This window comes from Hyperoodon ampullatus (genome assembly GCF_949752795.1).
Source record: "Hyperoodon ampullatus genome assembly, chromosome: 15".
Taxonomy (NCBI): domain Eukaryota; kingdom Metazoa; phylum Chordata; class Mammalia; order Artiodactyla; family Ziphiidae; genus Hyperoodon; species Hyperoodon ampullatus.
Window position 1 is genome coordinate 9,256,010 of NC_136928.1, and position 18,749 is coordinate 9,274,758.

At 45.8% G+C, this 18,749-nt stretch overlaps 1 protein-coding gene across 2 annotated transcripts; it reads left to right on the forward strand.

Annotated features, from left to right (window-relative positions):
* The first annotated feature begins 15,461 nt into the window (after window positions 1-15,461).
* On the forward strand, window positions 15,462-16,456 carry TMSB10 (thymosin beta 10). Of its 2 annotated transcripts, none has more exons than XM_079720767.1 (3): window positions 15,462-15,535; window positions 15,782-15,896; window positions 16,173-16,456. In XM_079720767.1, exons 2-3 carry the CDS (start codon window positions 15,797-15,799, stop codon window positions 16,199-16,201), a joined length of 129 nt encoding a protein of 42 aa, XP_079576893.1. In that variant the 5' UTR covers window positions 15,462-15,535; window positions 15,782-15,796; the 3' UTR covers window positions 16,202-16,456. The 2 variants fall into 2 exon arrangements, with proteins under 2 accessions (XP_079576893.1, XP_079576892.1); XM_079720766.1 differs by having other exon boundaries at window positions 16,074-16,213.
* The last annotated feature ends 2,293 nt before the right edge of the window (window positions 16,457-18,749 follow it).

Genomic DNA, 18,749 nt, shown 5'->3' on the forward strand with positions numbered 1-18,749 from the left:
AGACTGGGTGGCTTAAACAAAAGATCCTTATCTCCCACTGTTCTGGAAGCTGAGAAATTCAGAATCAACGTGTCAGCAGTTTCAGCTCTTGGTGAGGGCCCTCTTCCTGGCTTGCAGACAGCCACCTTCTCACTGGTGTACACATGGCCTTTCCTCTGTGCACATGCCGGGGGAGAGAGAGAGAGAGAGAGCTCTCATGTCTCTTCTCCTTCTTAGGTTAGGGCACTAATCCCATCACGAGAGCTCCACCCTCATGGCCTCATCTAAACCTAATTACCTCCCAAAGGCCCCACTTCCTAATACCAATGTATTGGGTCTTAAGGATTCAACATATGTATTTTGCAGGGGACACAAACATTCCATCCATAACAAGCTCCCTAGGTCTTTGTTTCCTCATTAGTAAAATGAGGGTAATAATACTCCCTCCCGAGGATGTCATAAGGGCTCAACAACCCAGTAGTAGTTGTGGTTGAGATCATTATTATTGAGGTAACACAATTAAAACATATAGCACCAAGCTAGCCACATAGAAGAGATTTCATAAATATCAGCTACTATTATTAGTGGCATTACACATTCCTTAAGACTCAGCTCAAGTGTCCACAGCCATGTGGACCAGCCCACGTCATCACTGAATCTGGTGTAGATTTGTCCTGTTATATCCATCACACATCATCATATCTATTTATTTACGAGTCTGTTTCCCATTACAGACCATGAACATCTCCAGGTTAGAGGTCAAGATGCCTTGGAAAATCCTGCACCTGTTCTGCTGCCCAGCCCCTGCCCAGCACCAGGAAATGCTTATTGAATAAATACAGGAGCAAATGAAAGAATGAGCCATGGCAAGTGAAACTCAGATTCCCAGGTAAAGGTTCCCTGGTTTACTCAACCAGTTACAACATGTATTGGCCCGTGCTTTGGGGACAAAAATTCGTATGTTTGCATCCGTTCACAAGAGAGCTAGGAGTCAGAGTTCTTGTCCTGGACCAAACTTGGCACCTGTACTGACATGTGATTTAAATGTTGGTGGGTGTTATCGGCTGAATGTGTCTCCTCCCCAAGTTCATATGTTGAAGTCCTAATCCCCAGTACCTCAGAATATAACTGTATTTGGATATAAGGCTTTAAAAGAGATGATTAAATTAAAATGAGGTCGGGCTTCCCTGGTGGCGCAGTGGTTGAGAGTCCGCCTGCCGATGCAGGGGACACGGGTTCGTGCCCCGGTCCGGGAAGATCCCACATGCCGCGGAGCGGCTGGGCCCGTGAGTCATGGCCACTGAGCCTGCACGTCCGGAGCCTGTGCTCCGCAACGGGAGAGGCCACAGAAATGAGAGGCCCGTGTAACACAAAAAAAAAAAAAAAAAAAAATTAAAATGAGGTTATTAAGGTGGGGCTCAAATTCAGTCTGACTGGTGTCCTTATAAGAAGAAGGAATATGGACACACAGAGGGACATCAGGGATGTGTATGCACAGAGGATGACTGCGTGAGGACACGGTGAGAAGGCAGCCATCTACAAGCCAAGGAGAGAGGCCTCAGAGGAAGCCAAACCTACCCACACCTTGGTTTTGGACTTGTAGTGTACACAACTGTGTTTAAGCCACAGTCTGTGGTATTTTGTTATGTCAATACAAATGGTAACAAAGTAGGTGAGTCCTAGTCCCTGCCTCCCCTCCCACTTCTGTATCTGGAAACCTCCCCTAACTTCCTGGCAAACATTTTCCAATCAATCCCAGATATCATCTGATTTTAATTGCAGGACTCTGAAAGTTTTTTCCACCAATCACCACTATGCCCCAAATGACCCTGTCCCTTTAACATGTCCAGAAACCTCTTTTGAAGAATTCATATTCAGCTTAGGAGCATTTATTGGGCAACAATGGAATGACAAAAATAGAACAATACTGAAACTAGCTCAGAAAATACTCCAGAGAAGTAATTAGCATAGTGCAGGAGAATTATAAAAATGAACCAAAGTAGTTGAACCACGCTCCTTCACACATAATACTTCTCACCTACAAAATTCTTTCAGGTCGTTGATCGTGAGAGCTCAATTACTATCTTCATTTTTTTAGTTGAGGAAATTGAAGCTCAGAGAATGAAGTGACCGTCCAAGGGCCCAGGGCTAGGATGTAATGGTACCAGCACTTGGACCCAGGTCCCCTGAGTCCTGAGGTGCTGTCTGAGGTGCTTCATAAATATATCTACACCTTTATCAGAAAAGAGGGGTTTGCCTGACAGCACACATTTACCACATTCCTTTCTGGAGGTACAGAAAAACCTTTTTTCTACTTGCCTGTTATAAGTTATTACTCCTTTCCCAGTAAAGCTTGTAATTGGCTTTTCATAAGGCTTCATTGGGAGGAAGCTTAGAAATTTGGCTCCAAGCCAGAGAGTAACACATTGCATAAAAGAGACAGAAAAAGAATATGAATTTTCAAATGAGCAAATTAACTAAAAAGAAAATAGAAATTTCACATATTCTTTAAGGAGGAGGATAAAAAAATACAGTATGCAGAAGGGGGCATTTTTCTAGAAATTATGCAAATTAAAAAGAAGTTAGAAATGAATGAAAATTGGTGACTACTACAAAAATGATTCAAAAAGCAGAGAGAATTTATCCTACACAGACGCTTGCCCAGGTTTTGTTTGCTTTAATTCATTTGCATCATTGTTTGTGGTGGCCCCTTGCAGCAGACCCAGGCAAGGGGAGCTGGCACTTTAAAGGACTTCCCTCCGCACACAAACACCATGCAAACTCTGAGCACAGGCTTCCTCTGCTCTGTGTCCCGGAAGCAAAGGGTGACCGCACCTCAGTGTCAGGGAGCTTTGTGGGCTGTGCTGCTGACAGCACCAAAAATGATGTGCTTCTGTGTTTGGGGATGATTGGAGTGATAGAGACACTTACCCAAGCTCTTCTGTCGCTCAAACTTTTTCTCTCATAGATTCTTGCTTAATGATGATTCCCAGGAGTACCAAGTGCCCATTTTCATGCTTCTTTTCCTGTTCCAGTCTGTGCCTCCAAAAATTAGCACAGGAATTCCTGCAGCTGCAGGAATTGCTCACAGATTAACACAGTATTCCCAATAGTTGCATATGCAGCTAAGGAATATTTTGCAATAGTAAACAGCTCATATTATTCTTTAATTTGTGTACGTGTAGGTCTGGACATTACACTTATGAAGCAAAATACAGGTTCTTTCCATTGGCCATGAGATGGATGCTGAATTGCCAGAACTACAAATAGTTTAGTTTTTATAAAATTATTCATTGAATTCAATTACACCTACAAAAATTTTAATTAACTTTTATTTTTTAAATGTTGATTTATAATTTTGAAATTTATTAAAAATTATTTGTATTTTGCCTTCGAATACTAGATAATGTTACTATTTTAGAAGAAAATATCTTGTTTAAAACATATATGAGGTGGCGCAGTGGTTGGGAGTCTGCCTGCCAATGCAGGGGACACGGGTTCGTGCCCCGGTCTGGGAAGATCCCATATGTCGCGGAGTGGCTGGGCCCGTGAGCCATGGCCGCTGAGCCTGCGCGTCCAGAGCCTGTGCTCTGCAACGGGAGAGGCCACAACAGTGAGAGGCCCGTGTACTGCAAAAAAAAAGAAGAGAAAAAATATATATATATATATATGAAATTTAATTTTTCTGTTTTTTACCTAATTGCATTCACATTTTTTGATGAAAATAAAGTGAATCCTCGTTATTCATGGATACCATAGTTGAGAATTACCTACTTGCTAAAATTTATTTTTAACCCCCAAATCAAGCTCACAGCAATTTTGTAGTCATATGAAGACATGCACAGAGTGCTGGAGTATTTGAGCCCCCGACACACACCTTCCCAGCGGAAGCCAAACAAGGTAACACTCTGCCTTCTTATTTCCGCTCTTATACTATAAATGTGTCCTTTTTCCAGTCTATTTAGTACCTTGTTTTTCTCATTTTTGTTGGTGATTTCACTGTTTAAAATGGCCAGACCAGAGTGCTGAAGTGCAGCACTACTGTTCCTGAGTGTAAGAAAGCTGTGATGTTCCTTACAGAGAAAAATGCACTTTTTACATAAGTTTTGTCCAGGCATTTTATGCTGTTGGTTGTGTGCATTCAATGTGAATGAATCAACAATATATACTAAATAAGGTGTCTTTCAACTGAAACACACACGAAAAAAGTTTATGTGTTGATCAGCTGATGAAAATGATCTGACCATAGGCTTACAGGAACCCAACTCTATTTCTTGGAGCAAGGGTTTAATATTCACTAATTCAGCATTGGTGGCGACTTTATAGTACAAAACTACCCTGAATAATGGAAATCACCTATATGTTTAAATTTTGTACACTTTGAATACAGTTATATTTTAATTTTTGTTTAGGTCATTACCATCTATAGAACACAAGTTATGTAAAAACCTTGTTAACCACACAGTCACTAATTATGCTTAAGTGAGAACAGGAAAAAATTGGTGGAATAAATTTCTAATAATTTATTAGAAACGTTTTTATTAGTATGTCTTAATTGTATTCTTCTTTTAAACATTCCCAGACCATCAATAGAACACCCAGACCTGCATAAGACTTATCAAATTCAATTATCTGTGATATTTTGCCCACTTTCACTCATACAAAAACCATCACTTGTCACATTTTTTAAATTACATGATGAAATTGAATCTGTTATGCAGGAGGGTAAAATATATTTTATTTAACAGTATGTTAGTTTGCTTTATAACTTAAATATTTAGACACTTGGTATGTGAGTCTCCATTTATACTCTTGCCCTGGGATCTGTAAACGTTAGGGATAGTAGTTTGCAGTAGCAAACCGCTGAAACAATATAAATGTAAATCAATGTGTATTAATTACTGTATGCTTCATCCATATAATAGAATCTTATACAGCCTTTAATAAGAAAAATTAAAAATAGTGGACTTGGAAACAAATGGCTAGGGTTCAGATCCTGGCTCTAGCACTTACTAGATGTGTGACCTTGATTTATTTAACCTCCCTGTGCCTCAGTTTCTTCATCTGTAAATGGGGAATTACTAGTACTTTGCTCATAGGACTCAGAGTCAATATGTGTAAAGTGCTTAGAACATTGATAAACACATAGAAGTTGTATGTAAATTTCACTCTCAGGATTAAATGGTCAGTATTTGCACTGGTATGATACAATCTCTAAGATAGAGTAAGGGAAAAAAGTAAAGTGCAGAGAGTGTAGTAATATACTATCCGTTGTGAAAATAAATAAAAGAATATGTATGTGTACATATATGCTTTTATCTCCACAAGAAACTGACAATAGTAATGGCTTCCAGGGAAGGAAATGGGAGATCTGGGGCTTGGAGGTGGGAGAGAGATTTTTCACTGTATGTCCCAGTTACTCCGTAACAAATCCAACCCAAAAGCTTAGTGGCTTAAAACAGCAGGCGTGTATTTTTCATGGGTTCTAGGAAATCTGACAGAGCCCAACAGGGAGGCTCATACCTGTTCCATGATGCCTGTGGTCTTTCCTCTCTCGTTGCCCTTATTTCATTTAGCCGATATTTTAGGTTGATTTTTCAGGTCTGTGTCCTCCACTGGACTCTATGACCCCCGAGGACAAGGACCACACCTTATTCATCTCTGTGTCACTCACAGGACATAGCATAGGTACTCAGAAAAATCTTGCTGGAGTAAATGAAGAAGTAAGAATTCATGTCCCAATTAACACAACACTGTAAATCAACTATACATCGATTTAAAAAAAAAAAGAATCTATGTCCTCATTTTTTCTATAGTCCTTTTATTCTTCATTTCCTAATCCCAGGTATGCCCCCTGCCTCTTCACTGGCTAATACCATGCCACCGAGGTTGAAATTTCACAACCTTAGGAACAACCTCATTTGTTTTTAAGTGGATGCATCTTGTATTGGAATGACTTTTCAAAGAATTTTATCAATTAAGAGCACTGGTGCTATAGACTGAATGTTTGTGTCCCTCCAAAACTCATATGCTGGAATCCTAACCCCCAAGGCGTTGCTGTTAGGAGGTGAGGACTTTGGGAGGTGATTAGGTCATGAGAGTAGAGTCCTCATGAATGGAATTAGTGCCCTTATAAAAGAGACCCTGCAGAGCCGCCTCGCCCCTTCTGCTATGTGAGGACAGTGAGAAGACGGCTGTCGATGAAACAGGATGCACGTCCTGACCAGACATCGAACCTGCTAGCGCCTTGACCTTGGACTTCCCAGCCTCCAGAACAGTGAGAGATAAATTTATGCTGTCTATAAGCCACTCAGTCTATAGTATTTTGTTACAGCAGCCCCAGCAGACTGAGTCAACTGGAGTAGAAAATAAAGGACTGGGGCTTCCCTGGTGGCGCAGTGGTTGAGAGTCCGCCTGCCGATGCAGGGGACACGGGTTCGTGTCCCGGTCTGGGAAGATCCCACATGCCGTGGAGCGGCTAGGCCGGTGAGCCATGGCCGCTGAGCCTGCGCGTCCGGAGCCTGTGCTCCGCAATGGGAGAGGCCACAACAGTGAGAGGCCCGCGTACTGCAAAAAAAAAAAAAAAAAAGAAAAAAGAAAAATGAAAATAAAGGACTGAAGCACATTGGCAAGTACTGGTGCAGAGAGCAGGTTTCACATACAGATGAGGGGCGGGCAAAATCCAGGACCTCGGGGCTTTCCATTGAGATATATACAAGCAGGACAGGGAATGATATTCATTCGGGAAAAAAAAAAATTCTTTAACATTTAAATGAAAGGAAAACACAGAAAACAGGCTATCCTGTCAAAAGACACAAGTAGTATTATCTTAACAGCTAACACTAAAAGTCCACTGAGGAAGGGAACCAGCTTCAGAGGAATATCTCCATCAGTTGCTTGGGGTACAGAGAAAGGCCCAGAAATCTCCTTTCAACAAAAACCAAAGTAGCAGAGCACAAGTACACTGTTCTGCTGGAGAGAAAGAGGGAGCTGGTATTTCTCAAAGGGAAGAACGGAGAGGAGAAGGAGGGAATCAGAAAATGGAAACGAGGAGATAGTGAGAAAGTGGGAATTTGGGGCTACCTAGGAAAAGCGCAGAGTGCGGGATCGCCCAGGGCACCCAGTGGGCTTTTAGGATCAAGGATGTGTCATAAAAAACATAGATTTTTCCCCTCCCCTTAACCCACAAAACTTTGGTAAAAGGAATGCTGCACACACCAGCCTTACAGTCATAGTTGCTTCGAAGAAGGAAATCAAGGCCAAGGGCTGTCCCTATTTGGATATGCATCAGTGGGGACCAAAAATTCAGAGAGACCAGAAGTAACCATAAGAGCAGAATATTCCTGAAAATTCAGAGAAACCATGGGAAAGCACCAAATAGGATGTCTTCATGAGACCCCAGAGGATATCCGGGTTACACATAAAATTGCAGAAACATGTGTTGTGGAAGTGAAAGGAGAATTTGGAAGTTAAAGGGATGATTTCTGAATAATAGATGCTAAGCCACTGACTGAATAATCCCACTTCAGCAGTGTTTGAACTGCTGGCCATGATGAATTAGTGGGTGATAAAATCAAATTGGCAGGTCACAACTAGTAATTTTAATGAAATGATAAAATGGAAAGGGATAGTTCAACCCCACTAGCCAGGAGGGAAATGCAAATTAAAATCCTGAGGAGATATAACTCCATGTCTATTAGAAGAGCTAAAATTAAAAATAGTGACAATACCAAATACTGGTGAGGATTCTGAAAAACTGGATCTCTTATATATTGGTAGTGGGACTGTAAAATGGTACAGCCACTCTGAAAAGTTGTTTGGAAGTCTCCTATAAAACTAAGCATATACTTACCACATGACCTAGCAATCACTCTCTGGGACATTTATCCCAGAGAAATGAAAATTTATATCCACACATACCAAAAAAATGTACACAAGTGTTCATAGCAGCGTTATTTTTAATAGCTAAAAACAGGAAACAGTCAAAATGACCTTCAATAGGTGGTACATTCATATCAGGGAACAGCACTCAAGACATAAAAATGAACAAACCACTGGTACACTCAACAGCTTGCATGGGTCATCACGATGAGTGGAAAAAGCCAACCCCAAAAGACAAAATTTTGCAGATGGAGAACAGATCAGCGGTTGCCAGGGGTTATAAGTGGGGGTGGTGTGCTGGTAGATGAGATTATAAGAGTAAGTAGCACCAGAGATTCCCTTTACGGTGTTAGAATAGGTCTGTATCTGGACTGTGGTGGTTGTACAAATCTATACACGTGATAAAATTGCACAGAACTACACACACCCACACACATACACACAGTGCATATAATTGGTGAAATCTGGAAAAGGTCTATAAATTGCACCCATGTCAGTTTGCTGGGTTTGATACAGGATTACAGTTGTGTAAGATGTTGCCATCAAGTACACAGAGGACTTCAGTGTACTGTCTTTGCAACTTTCTGTGAGTCTATAATTATTTCAAAATAAAAAGATTTTTTCAACGAAAAGGAATAAACAGAGAAAGAGGGCATCACTCACAGTAAGAGTATCAGTTCTGGTGAAACATTTGTTTCATCTGTGTGTGCTCATGTGAGTCCTGGGTCACCGTGTGACATGTACTTCTTGGGAGACGGGAGGGCAGTCATCAAGGTCAAAACCAGTTTGAAAACCACTGCTTTATAGCAAGCTTGGAAGACTCAGAGACCTCGGAGGGGCCAGGCGGATGGTATGAAGACGCGAGACGGGTCTGGTTCACCAGATTGTCATCACCTCTCTTTTTCCCGTATATCAGTCATAGTTCTTACAGTGGCAGGTCTCATAACGATATAAATATTCTTTACTTCCACAGACACATATGCCCTTTCTTAATGTTTTTTAACTACGTGGCACTTTTGATCTACGTGTTCTCCCACTTTTGATAGTGAATTAGTTTTTCTATTGCCAAGAAACAAATTACTCCAAATCTTAGCAACATAAAACAGCGTTTATCATATCACGGTTTCCGGGAATGGCTGAGCTGGATGGTTCTAGCTCAGGGCCTCCCAGGAGGTTGCAGTAGAGTTGTCCGTCACAGCTGCAGCCTTCTGAAGACTCAAGTGCGGCCAGAGGATCGACTGCCAAGCTCACTAGCTGACAATCCTCAGCTCCTCACTGAGTGCTGACCAGAAACTCACCATGCGGGCATCTCCTTAGGACTGTTCCCAACATGGCAGCTAGCTTCTCCTAGAAGGAGAGATACAAGAGAAAGAGAGAGAAAGTCAGGCACCAAATAGAAATTCATCTTTTATAACTTAATCTCAGAAATGGCATACTATCTCCTCTACCATATGCCATTGGTCACACAGACAAACCCTTGTACAATAGAGGAGGGTTGGGGGCTTCCTTGTTGGCGCAGTGGTTAAGAATCTGCCTGCCAATGCAGGGGACGCGGGTTCGTGCCCCGGTCCAGGAAGATCCCACATGCCACGGAGCGGCTGGGCCCTTGAGCCATGGTCGCTGAGCCTGCGCGTCCGGAGCCTGTGCTCCGCAACAGGAGAGGCCACAGCAGTGAGAGGCCCGCGTACCGCAAAAAAAAAAAAAAAAAAAGAGGAGGGCTGGACACAAGAGTGAGAACAAGAGGCAGGACCATTAGGGGCCATCTTGAAGGCGGATGTCTACAGATAGAGACCTGGGAACAAGAAATATTTACCTATTATAAGTAAAACACCCATACATGTATAATACATGGCAATTGACACCGGTCTCCATGCTGCAAAGACATTAGGGAGTATTGGAGAATCCAGTAAAGTTGACATACCCCATTTCAAGGGGGCAGCTGCTAATCATGGCGCTGCCATGAGAAAATATAGACCCAGGGTTGCTAGATCTTCAACTTGGAAATCTTCCGATGTTTGAGTATTGCCTGAAGTTTTTTGTTGAGTTTAATGTGGCCAAACAAAATAAATAAACCATCTGGATCCAAGTTGCAGGTTACAAACCCTGCTGCAAGGTCCAGGTGAGGGTGGTGCCATGGTTGAGAGCTCAGGATTTGGAATCAGACGTGGATTCAAGTTCCAGCCATGCCACTTTACCTGCTGTGTGACCTTGACGATGCCTCAGAGCCTACCCTGTAAAGCAGAGTTGATCAAAATAGTGCCATTTCACAGTGTTTCGGTGAAGTTTAAGTGAGATAATACATAAAGTTCTTCTCTCAGGGCCTGGAACACAACAACTGCACAAAAATATTAGTTGCCCTCATTACTGTTACTCTAACACCAGAGGTGAAAACTGAAACAATAATATCCTCACGCAGACTGTACTGCGACTGTTAGCCACTTGGGCAACCTCAGCAACTGCCAAGCTTGATTTAGGGGTTCATCCACACATCTCCAGAGCAGAACAGTCATTACTGAGGCTGAACCTCAAAGGCCCACTTTACTTTCTTCACCATTTTATCTTGGGGAGTCCTTAAACTCCATGACCTACAAAGAGAAACGGTGTTTGAATGGTATGGAAAACAGAGACGTCACATCTTGATTTCTTTCCTTCCCATACCTCCTTGGTGTGAGAGTCACACAGCTATTTTCAGGCTGGCAAAGCTGACAACCAAAAGGAGGCTGTTTCACAACTGGAATAACAGCACAAGAAGGACCCGGGAGGTCATCTAGGGAGAAGCAGTTTTGCTCACTTGTGAACCTACTGAAGCCCAAGGTCTGAATCATCTCTATCACAGTCCACATACCTGGCTATCCACTCCTCATTGAATGCCTCCAGTGACAGGGAACTCATCACCTCCCCCAGAGTAGCTTATTCCATTTTGGTTAAGAATTTTATGCATTTGTTCAAAGAATATTGATTGAGCACTTATTATATATCAGGCATTGCATTTAGCGTTGGTGATGCAGTGGTAAATGAGACAAATGAGGTCTCCCATTTCCTAGTGTGGGAGATAGACAATAAACAAAGAAACGAATTTATAACATGTTTGGTAGAGATAGATTTGTTGATGAAATAATCAACAAACAATCTATAATAGGAATAGAAAAGAGTTTTATCTGAGTCAAACTGAGGACTATAGCCCAGAAGACAGCCTCTCAGTTAACTCTGAGGAACTACTCCAGAGAAGCATAGTTTTCAGCACAGTTTTATATCTTCTCAGAGCAAAGAACATTAAACAAGTCAGGGATACAGTCCTTCAAGATTTCAAAAAAAAAAAAATAGATCAGAACATACCCAGTGAGTCAGTATGGCCTTGGCACCTGGGAAGGGAGTCATTTCATTGAAGACGTACTAGCATTGGCGTCCCAGGAGGGGAAGCATTTAATCTTTATTTTTAACATGGGCATTCTTTACTTCTGGTCAATGCGCCCTGTTCTTCAATAATTAAAACAGATGTACAATGTACATTTGATAGGCCACAAATAGGCTGTTCTAATTGGCATAAAATTCAAGTTAACGCATGTGTAAACCAGAATGACTTCCCCGTACCTCAATATGTACAAATTTCTTTCATCAGATTCTAAAAAGAAAAACGAAACAGGGTAAAACTTTAGAGAATGTTAGGGGTGGTCAAGGAGGGTTCTCTGAGGAGAGGATGCTCAAGCAGCTTTCTTAATGAAATGAGAAGGTACACAATGTGAATATCTAGACTAAGAAGAACATCTCACATGAGCATTTCATCAAGGAGTAAACAAAGCAGAAGTAAATGTCTTCCTAACATTCCAAGGAAATCTGGACTGAACTCTTTCTGCTTATTCATACAGCCAGAAACCTCACTGCCACTTGAGAGTTAATCCTGTGACGTCTCCCTGTACTTGCAGGGTTAACGGTCAGCAGAGAAGGCTCTGTATCTGTCCCTGTCAGGTTCATTTCATCATATTTTGTCCATTTCTCCACTGGATCCACTTTGCTTTGGCATTTACAGTGTTGCATCCTTCCTAATATAGTCAGCATTCTATCCACATCCCCATTCAAGTCCCTAAAAAAAGTCGTCAAATTGGCCAGGTCTGAGGGCTGGAGTCCCATGGCAAATCTCCAAAGGCTCCCCACCCCCGGCCCACCAGATTGACAGTCATCAAGACTCCCTTTGGTCCCTCTTATTAGCTCTTCGATTTCCCGTGCATCCTTCTCAATGAAGATGGGAATGTAATTGGAGTTGAGTGGTTCTCCTTTCTCTACGCCATCTGTGAACAGTACACAATCCGTTCCGAGCAGCAGGCTGATATGCTGTCAGACAAATGACGCCCCAAGACATAAGGAAACACAGGGCACAAGCATGAGCTTGTTGACTGACTCAGAGTCATTCAGTTACTACACTAGACTTGTCACTAAGAGTCTCATCATCTTTCTATCTTCCACATCCAGAATACTGCCAGATGCCCCGTGGGCATTTGATACACCTCTGTTGAAAAGTATGTGTGTGAGTATTATAGAAGATATTTAGGGAAAAATCCCCAAATGAGACCTAAGACCCTGGCACCCTTAAGTTATGATTTTTCTATCTCATGGGAAAATGAGTTGTGTTGCTATGTAACAAAAATTCCCAAGACTTAGTGACTTACAAAAACTGCAACATTTATTTTGCTCATGAATCTGGAATTTGGCCCGAGATAGCCTGTGTCTGCTCTACTCAGCATTACCTCATGTGCTTGCATGCTTAGTGGTTGATGCTGGCTCAGACCTCAGCTGAGGCTTGTGGTTGGAATGCCTGTAAGTGGCCTTTCCTTAGAGGTGGCCTTTCCTTAGAGGTGCTTGGTTTCCTCAGTGTGGAGGCACCCAGAGAGAGAGTCAGGCAGAGCTGCATGGCTCATAAATCGAAAAGCATAATTTCTGCCACATTTTATTCACTAGAAGAAAGTCACGAAGGACAGTCTATACTCAGGAATTAGTGGGACAAGTGTCAAAGAATGTGCTGACTTTTAAAACCGCCACCCGTAGGATTGAATGAGACTAATAGATTTGAGCGTTGTTCTTAAGCAACAAATGCCTGAGAGGATCCCTGCTTCCTTAGAGATGCGCCACAGAAGTGCACTGAGTGAGAATAAAGAATGTCTGCAAGTCTACTTAGAGCTCCTTAGTTTGGAAATCAGGCAGGCTTGATATATTTGAAACATGTGTCTCTACAACTGTATCGAGAAGACATAGATTCCCTTGTTTCCCAAATAAAAGGAAGTTGGAATTGGACTTCACCAAGGGTCCAAATTAAGACAACTTCACAGGCCATAGGTGGGACCCAGGAAGGTAATACCTAAATAACACTTGGCATTGCATCTGTAGAGGAATCCAGTGCCATTGAGACCCTCCAAAGAGTCGACGTCTCTGAATGTCTGGATATTTTCATGCTCAAGTTTGGCAGATCCTTCAATCATGCATGGCAGAGACAGCTCCAAGACCCTCCACCCCTGCTCTTACTCCTGGGCGCACAGCTTGACTACATTTCCCAGCCTCCCTTGCAGTTAGGTGAGATCATGTGACTGAGTCAGGCCAAAGAGATGAGGGCAGAACTCATGGAGACTACTTCCAACCTTGTCCATAAAAACTCTAGTGCAGTCCTCTGTCTTCTCTTTTCCCATCCACTGGCTAGATGGAGTAAAAATCCAGGACCTACAGGAGGGCAGAGTGATGAGAGAGAAGGGGCCTGGGTGCATGAGTCACTACATGGAGGAAAGCTGCCTGAACAGAAACAGCATAAAACGTTGCTGCGTAAATGGAGAATAAACCTCCTTTGGAGGTTGTTTGTTATGGTTGTTTGCCTGACTGTGAAGTTGGATTTTTATTTAAGAAATGTTCATTCACCTCCCTCTCCCACCATGGGTGGAATATAATACTTCTCCATTCTATTGATGGTGGGTTTGGCCTATGGGATGTTAACAGACAAGAAGTGACATGACATGCTTTTACACACAATTCAACACTTCTGCACTCTCTTATGCAACAGCCGTCTTGCTGTTTTCCTATCACCTTGAGAAGAACAAGCTCCAGCTAGATCCTGGTCCAGAGCATGAGACAGCTGTGGAGCAGACCTAGATCCAGTGAGCCTGGCTAGCTCAACCCAGCAGCTCCTGCCTGCAGACGAGGGAGTGAGAATAAGTGATTACTGCTTTAAGCTACTGAGTTTTGTGATAGTTTGTTACACAGCATACTGTGGCAATAGTTGGCTGATACACTAATGAAGTGTGTGTGACATTCTCATGGGGCTGCCATGTTAAGCTTCTACTTGATGCCTGCTCTTTATCTCATTTAAGTTTTATGCCAAAACTCTTTTACATATGAAGAGGTACAAAAAAAGACTTGCCCAAGGTCACACAAGGAGTTTGGTATATCAAATTCATAAGCCCAAATTTATTTCCTTCTGTTCCAAACGCACTGAGGGAATGTGAAAGAAAGCGGTTAAAATCAGGAAGGGAGGGAACAGAACTTAGGATGTTTCCATCAAATGCCACTTCAAAAGTGCTTGGTAATACTCCTTGACATTTGGAAACTTCAGGACAAATAAAACAATGACCAGCTTCACCTCCTGGGTTGTTCATTTGTGGAACTAAAGATGTTCCACAGGGTGAAGATACAACTTTTCTAAGAAAGATTTGAATAGTTGCAGTATACCACTCCCATAATGGGTTAAAAAGGGAAACAAGAACCTTTCTAGGGACATCTTCAAGGTTAACTCAAGGAGGAAAATGGAACCTGGGGACACAGCATCCCCAGGAGCCCTGTGAGAGAAAGAACACCGCAAGGCCCTGGGGACTGCCTGCTGTCACCACCGCCTTTCAGACCATGCTTGATTCAAACATCTAAGGGAGCACCAGCCACGGGTCCTGCAGCAGCTGCCCAGCTCAGGGAAGGGAGACAACCGGCCCCCAACCTGAGCAAGGAGCAGTGGAAACCTATCTGGAACCCTCACCCCCGCCCCGTCTTTTCATCTCTAGGACCCTTGGCTCGGATGCTTTTAGTGTGAGACCCCGCAGGGGTTCACCTCCCCGAGGAGAGGAAAAGGGAGTGGGGGGGTTTCTGGTGTGCCAAAGGCCAAAGACGTGGGGGCTGCCCAGGGGTGGGGTGTCTCCTGCGAGCGGGGACGGCTGCAAAGCGCGCGAGCACGCCAGAACACCCACACTCACAACGACAAGCTACACACCCACACCCACACCCAACCATACACCCCTCCCCCGCGGGCCCTCCACGCCCCTCCTGCGGGTGAGGAGCAGACTTCCGGAGAGGGGCGTGCAGCACCCTAGAAAACTGAGGGCCTGGCGCCCACCCCGGCCGCGCCTGCACCCTCCACGCTGGGCACTCGGAGAGCTGGGGGCACTGGGCGCAGGGGCCCCGCGCGCGAAGTGCCGCGCCCAGCCCGGCGGGCAGCCAGCCGGAGGGCACGGCGGGAAAGCTAGTCGCCCGCCCTGGCCCCGCCCTGGCCCCGCCCCCACCCCAGCCGCCGGTGCCGCCCCCGCTGCGGCGGGCGAGGGGGCGGGGCGGGGCGCGGCATATATAAGGCGAGGGGCGGGCGCCGCTCTTTTGTCTCTTGCTGCAGCGACGCGAGTCAGAGCACCGGAACCGCGGGCTTGGAGCGGAACTTTCGGTGAGCGGCGCGCTGGGGCGGAGGCCCCATCCGGGTGGGGTCGGAGCGGCCCTTCCCCGACGGGACGCCCGGGCCGGCCGGCCACGCCCTGGGGCTGTGGAATGGGTGCGGGACGCGCCCAGATCCTTGGCCTCCGGGCTGCCGGGAACGCCCCGGCCGGAGTGCCACGTCGAGGGGCGGCGGCGGGGAGCGCGGAGGGGGCCGCTGGCCCCGGCTCCGGGCCAACTGCCTTGGTTTGCCCGCTAGGTTTGTTTTAAGAAAATGGCAGACAAGCCGGACATGGGGGAAATCGCCAGCTTCGATAAGGCCAAGCTGAAGAAGACGGAGACGCAGGAGAAGAACACCCTGCCGACCAAAGAGAGTGAGTCCGCCCCCGCCTCCGGGTCCTCGAGCTCCCAGCCCAGTCCCCACCCCGCCCTTCCCCTAAACCGAGCCCCGCACCCCATCCGGCCGATGCCTCCCGTCGGGCAGCCCCAGCCCCCCTTTCTGTTGCACAAGGCGCCTGTCCCCAACCCCAAGCCTCTTTCTTAATCCCCAGACCTCGTGGGTGCCTCGCCCAGCCCAGGTTTCTAAGCGCCTCGGTTGGCGGGTTGCAAGAGGTTCCCATCCCCCAGTGCCCGCTTCCTGCCCTCCACAGCCATTGAGCAGGAGAAGCAAGCGAAGTGAAATTTCCTAAGAACCTGGAGTATTCTCCACCCCCATCATCTTGGAGACCCTAGTCGTGATGTGGAGGAAGAGCCACCTGCAAGATGGACACGCGCGACAAGCTGCACTGTGAACCCGGGCACTCCGTGCCGATGCCACCGGCCTGTGGGTCTCTGAAGGGGCCCTCCAATCGGACTGCCAAATTCTCCGGTTTGCCCTGGGATATTATAGAAAATTATTTGTATGATTAATGAAAATAAAACACACCTCGTGGCATGGCTGGCGTGGTCTGAGTCTGTTAGTTGAGTATGCGTGGGTAGTGCCACTGCAGCAGAGCTCCAGCCACCGGAGTCGGAGTTCCTGCCGCAGAGCAGGGGAGGGGGTCGCAGGAGGGGCTGGCTTGCAGGGACCATCTCTTAGTTTTGAGTTTCCCTGCTTCTGTGTAAGATTTTACGCGTTGTTAGCCGCCTACTCTTGCAATCCATGCAAAATTTAACCCCGCTTTTCATTCCTGGAAGCTGTTTTGGAAAATGCTTTTTTTTAAAGAGCAGAATTTGTTTTTGATAAGCTTTTACAGCGTCACCGTTTTCTCTGGTCTCATAGTTGTGATGAACACCAGGAGAGAACAGTGATTTAAAGTCTGAGAAGAAAGGGGGAAATGACTGAGTCTGGAATGTTGGAAATTGGGTGAGGTCACAAAGTCCCCGAGAGGCTTTCTCTTGGAGCTTGAAAAAGGAGGCATTGGAACAAAAACAAAGGCGGGATCCAAGGAAGGAACCGCGAGAACATCAGAACTGGAGGAACCAACACCAGAGCTAGAGAAGCTGTGGGGCACAGCCCAGCTTTTTGTCTTTTAACCCGGGCTCAGAACCTTCCACAAAAGCGTTAGCCATTAGAGGGAGTGCTGGGCTGAGCAGCCTCCGGTGCTGTGATCAGCAAGGGAGAGTGGGAATGTGGAGGGAGGGCTGGCGCCAGCAGGGGCAGCAGCAGAGCCCTGCTGGGTCACACCCGCTGGACCCACAGGGAAGGGGCGGACCCGCCCAGAGGCCCTAGCGGAGGAGGAGGAGAACCTGGGGCTGCGGGGCATTCTAAAGCACCAGAAACAGGGTGTGATTTCAGGGGTGGAGTTTCCTTTTAAGGAGGGAGGAGATGACACATTGTGCAGTGATTTGTCCCATATCTGCGGGACCGTCAGGGGCCAGACACTGGGTGAGGGTGGGTAATTTAAATGAGGTGTGATCCCAGTCCACGGGGGCCTTAAAATCCAGTGGGTGAGATCTCCGCCACACTAGACCACAGTCAGGGATACCTAGGCCAAGGGAGTCACTGCCCATGTGACATGGAGTGGCTTGACAGTGAAACCTGTGCTGTGGAGGGTAAGTGGGCCTGGGGAGGAGAAGTAAGGAAGGGACACATTAAGAGACCAACCGGGGCAAGGGACACTAACCTTTACTGAGGTAAGGTTAGGATTTCTGAAGCGATAACTCACAGCCCGCTTGCCTATCCACATCTCCTTTCCCCACCTTGGTGAGGCCCCAGTTAGCTCATGGTCTGAGTGTAAAACAAAAGTGCCCTTAAGTCTCCTGGATTTTTGTCTTCTTAAATTCTTAAGAGGAGTAAGGCTCTCATGGGCACCCCACCACCTCGGAATAGAAAGGATTTTTAGAAATCTTAAAATTTCTTCAGAAATTTTAAATCAGAAATCTTAAATCAGCTGTGGTCCAGGCACTGTGCTTGGAGCTTTAATTCTCAGAAACTCTTATTAAGGCAGTATGATTATCATCCCATTTTATAGACGGGGAAACTAGGGTTCAGGGGGACTAGGAATTTGCTGAAGACACACAGCCAGTGAGTAGTGGAGCCAGAATCTGGGGCCAAGGGTGTGCTTTGGGGGATCTTATAACCCCAGTGTTCAGGACATCCACTGCATCCAACGTTTCATGAGCATCCACTACCTGAAGCATATTTATAATTGCCCCTGTTGGGGTCCATTGTTGGGAGGTTGAGGAAAAGGAAACAAATCACTACTACCTTCAAACAGTAACACGGTGGTGAGTGGGCTTTGGAGAAAAATAAAACTGGGTAGGGGATCAGAGTGCTGGGGTGAGAGAGATTGGGAGCACCTCTCCGTTTTCCTTGGAATGGTCAAGGAGGGCCTCTCGGAGAAGGAGGCCTTGGAGCAAAGACCTAAGGGATGTGAGGAGGAGAAAAGTGGACACCTGGAGGGATAAGGTGAGCGTCCCTCGCCCAGGGGCCTCTGGGGAAGAACAAAAAGCTGGGCTGGAGTGAGCATGGCCTAGGGAACTGAGATGTGAGAGGCCAGGAGATGGAGGAGGCAGATGACGTCCTTGGGCTGTTGCAAGGATGGCTGCTGAGGGGTTCCCTTCCCCCACCCCAAGGTGCCCTGTAGGCACCCCTCTTGGGGATGAAGCATCCTGTCTTGGCACACCACACCCAAGGCCTCTTCTGGACCAACCTGCTCTTGAGGGCTCCATCTGCAATGCAGATCCCAGGCACTCTTCCCCCTGATCCTACAGACTCCTCATCCCCCAGTGGGCTCACCCAGGAG

Excerpts from the sequence above, each read along its gene's own strand:
- TMSB10 (XM_079720766.1), top strand. The coding sequence starts at position 15,797 with ATGGCAGACAAGCCGGACATGGGGGAAATCGCCAGCTTCGATAAGGCC. Across the intron at positions 15,897-16,073 it reads CACCCTGCCGACCAAAGAGA|ACCTCGTGGGTGCCTCGCCC; the intron begins GTGAGTCCGCCC and ends CTTAATCCCCAG.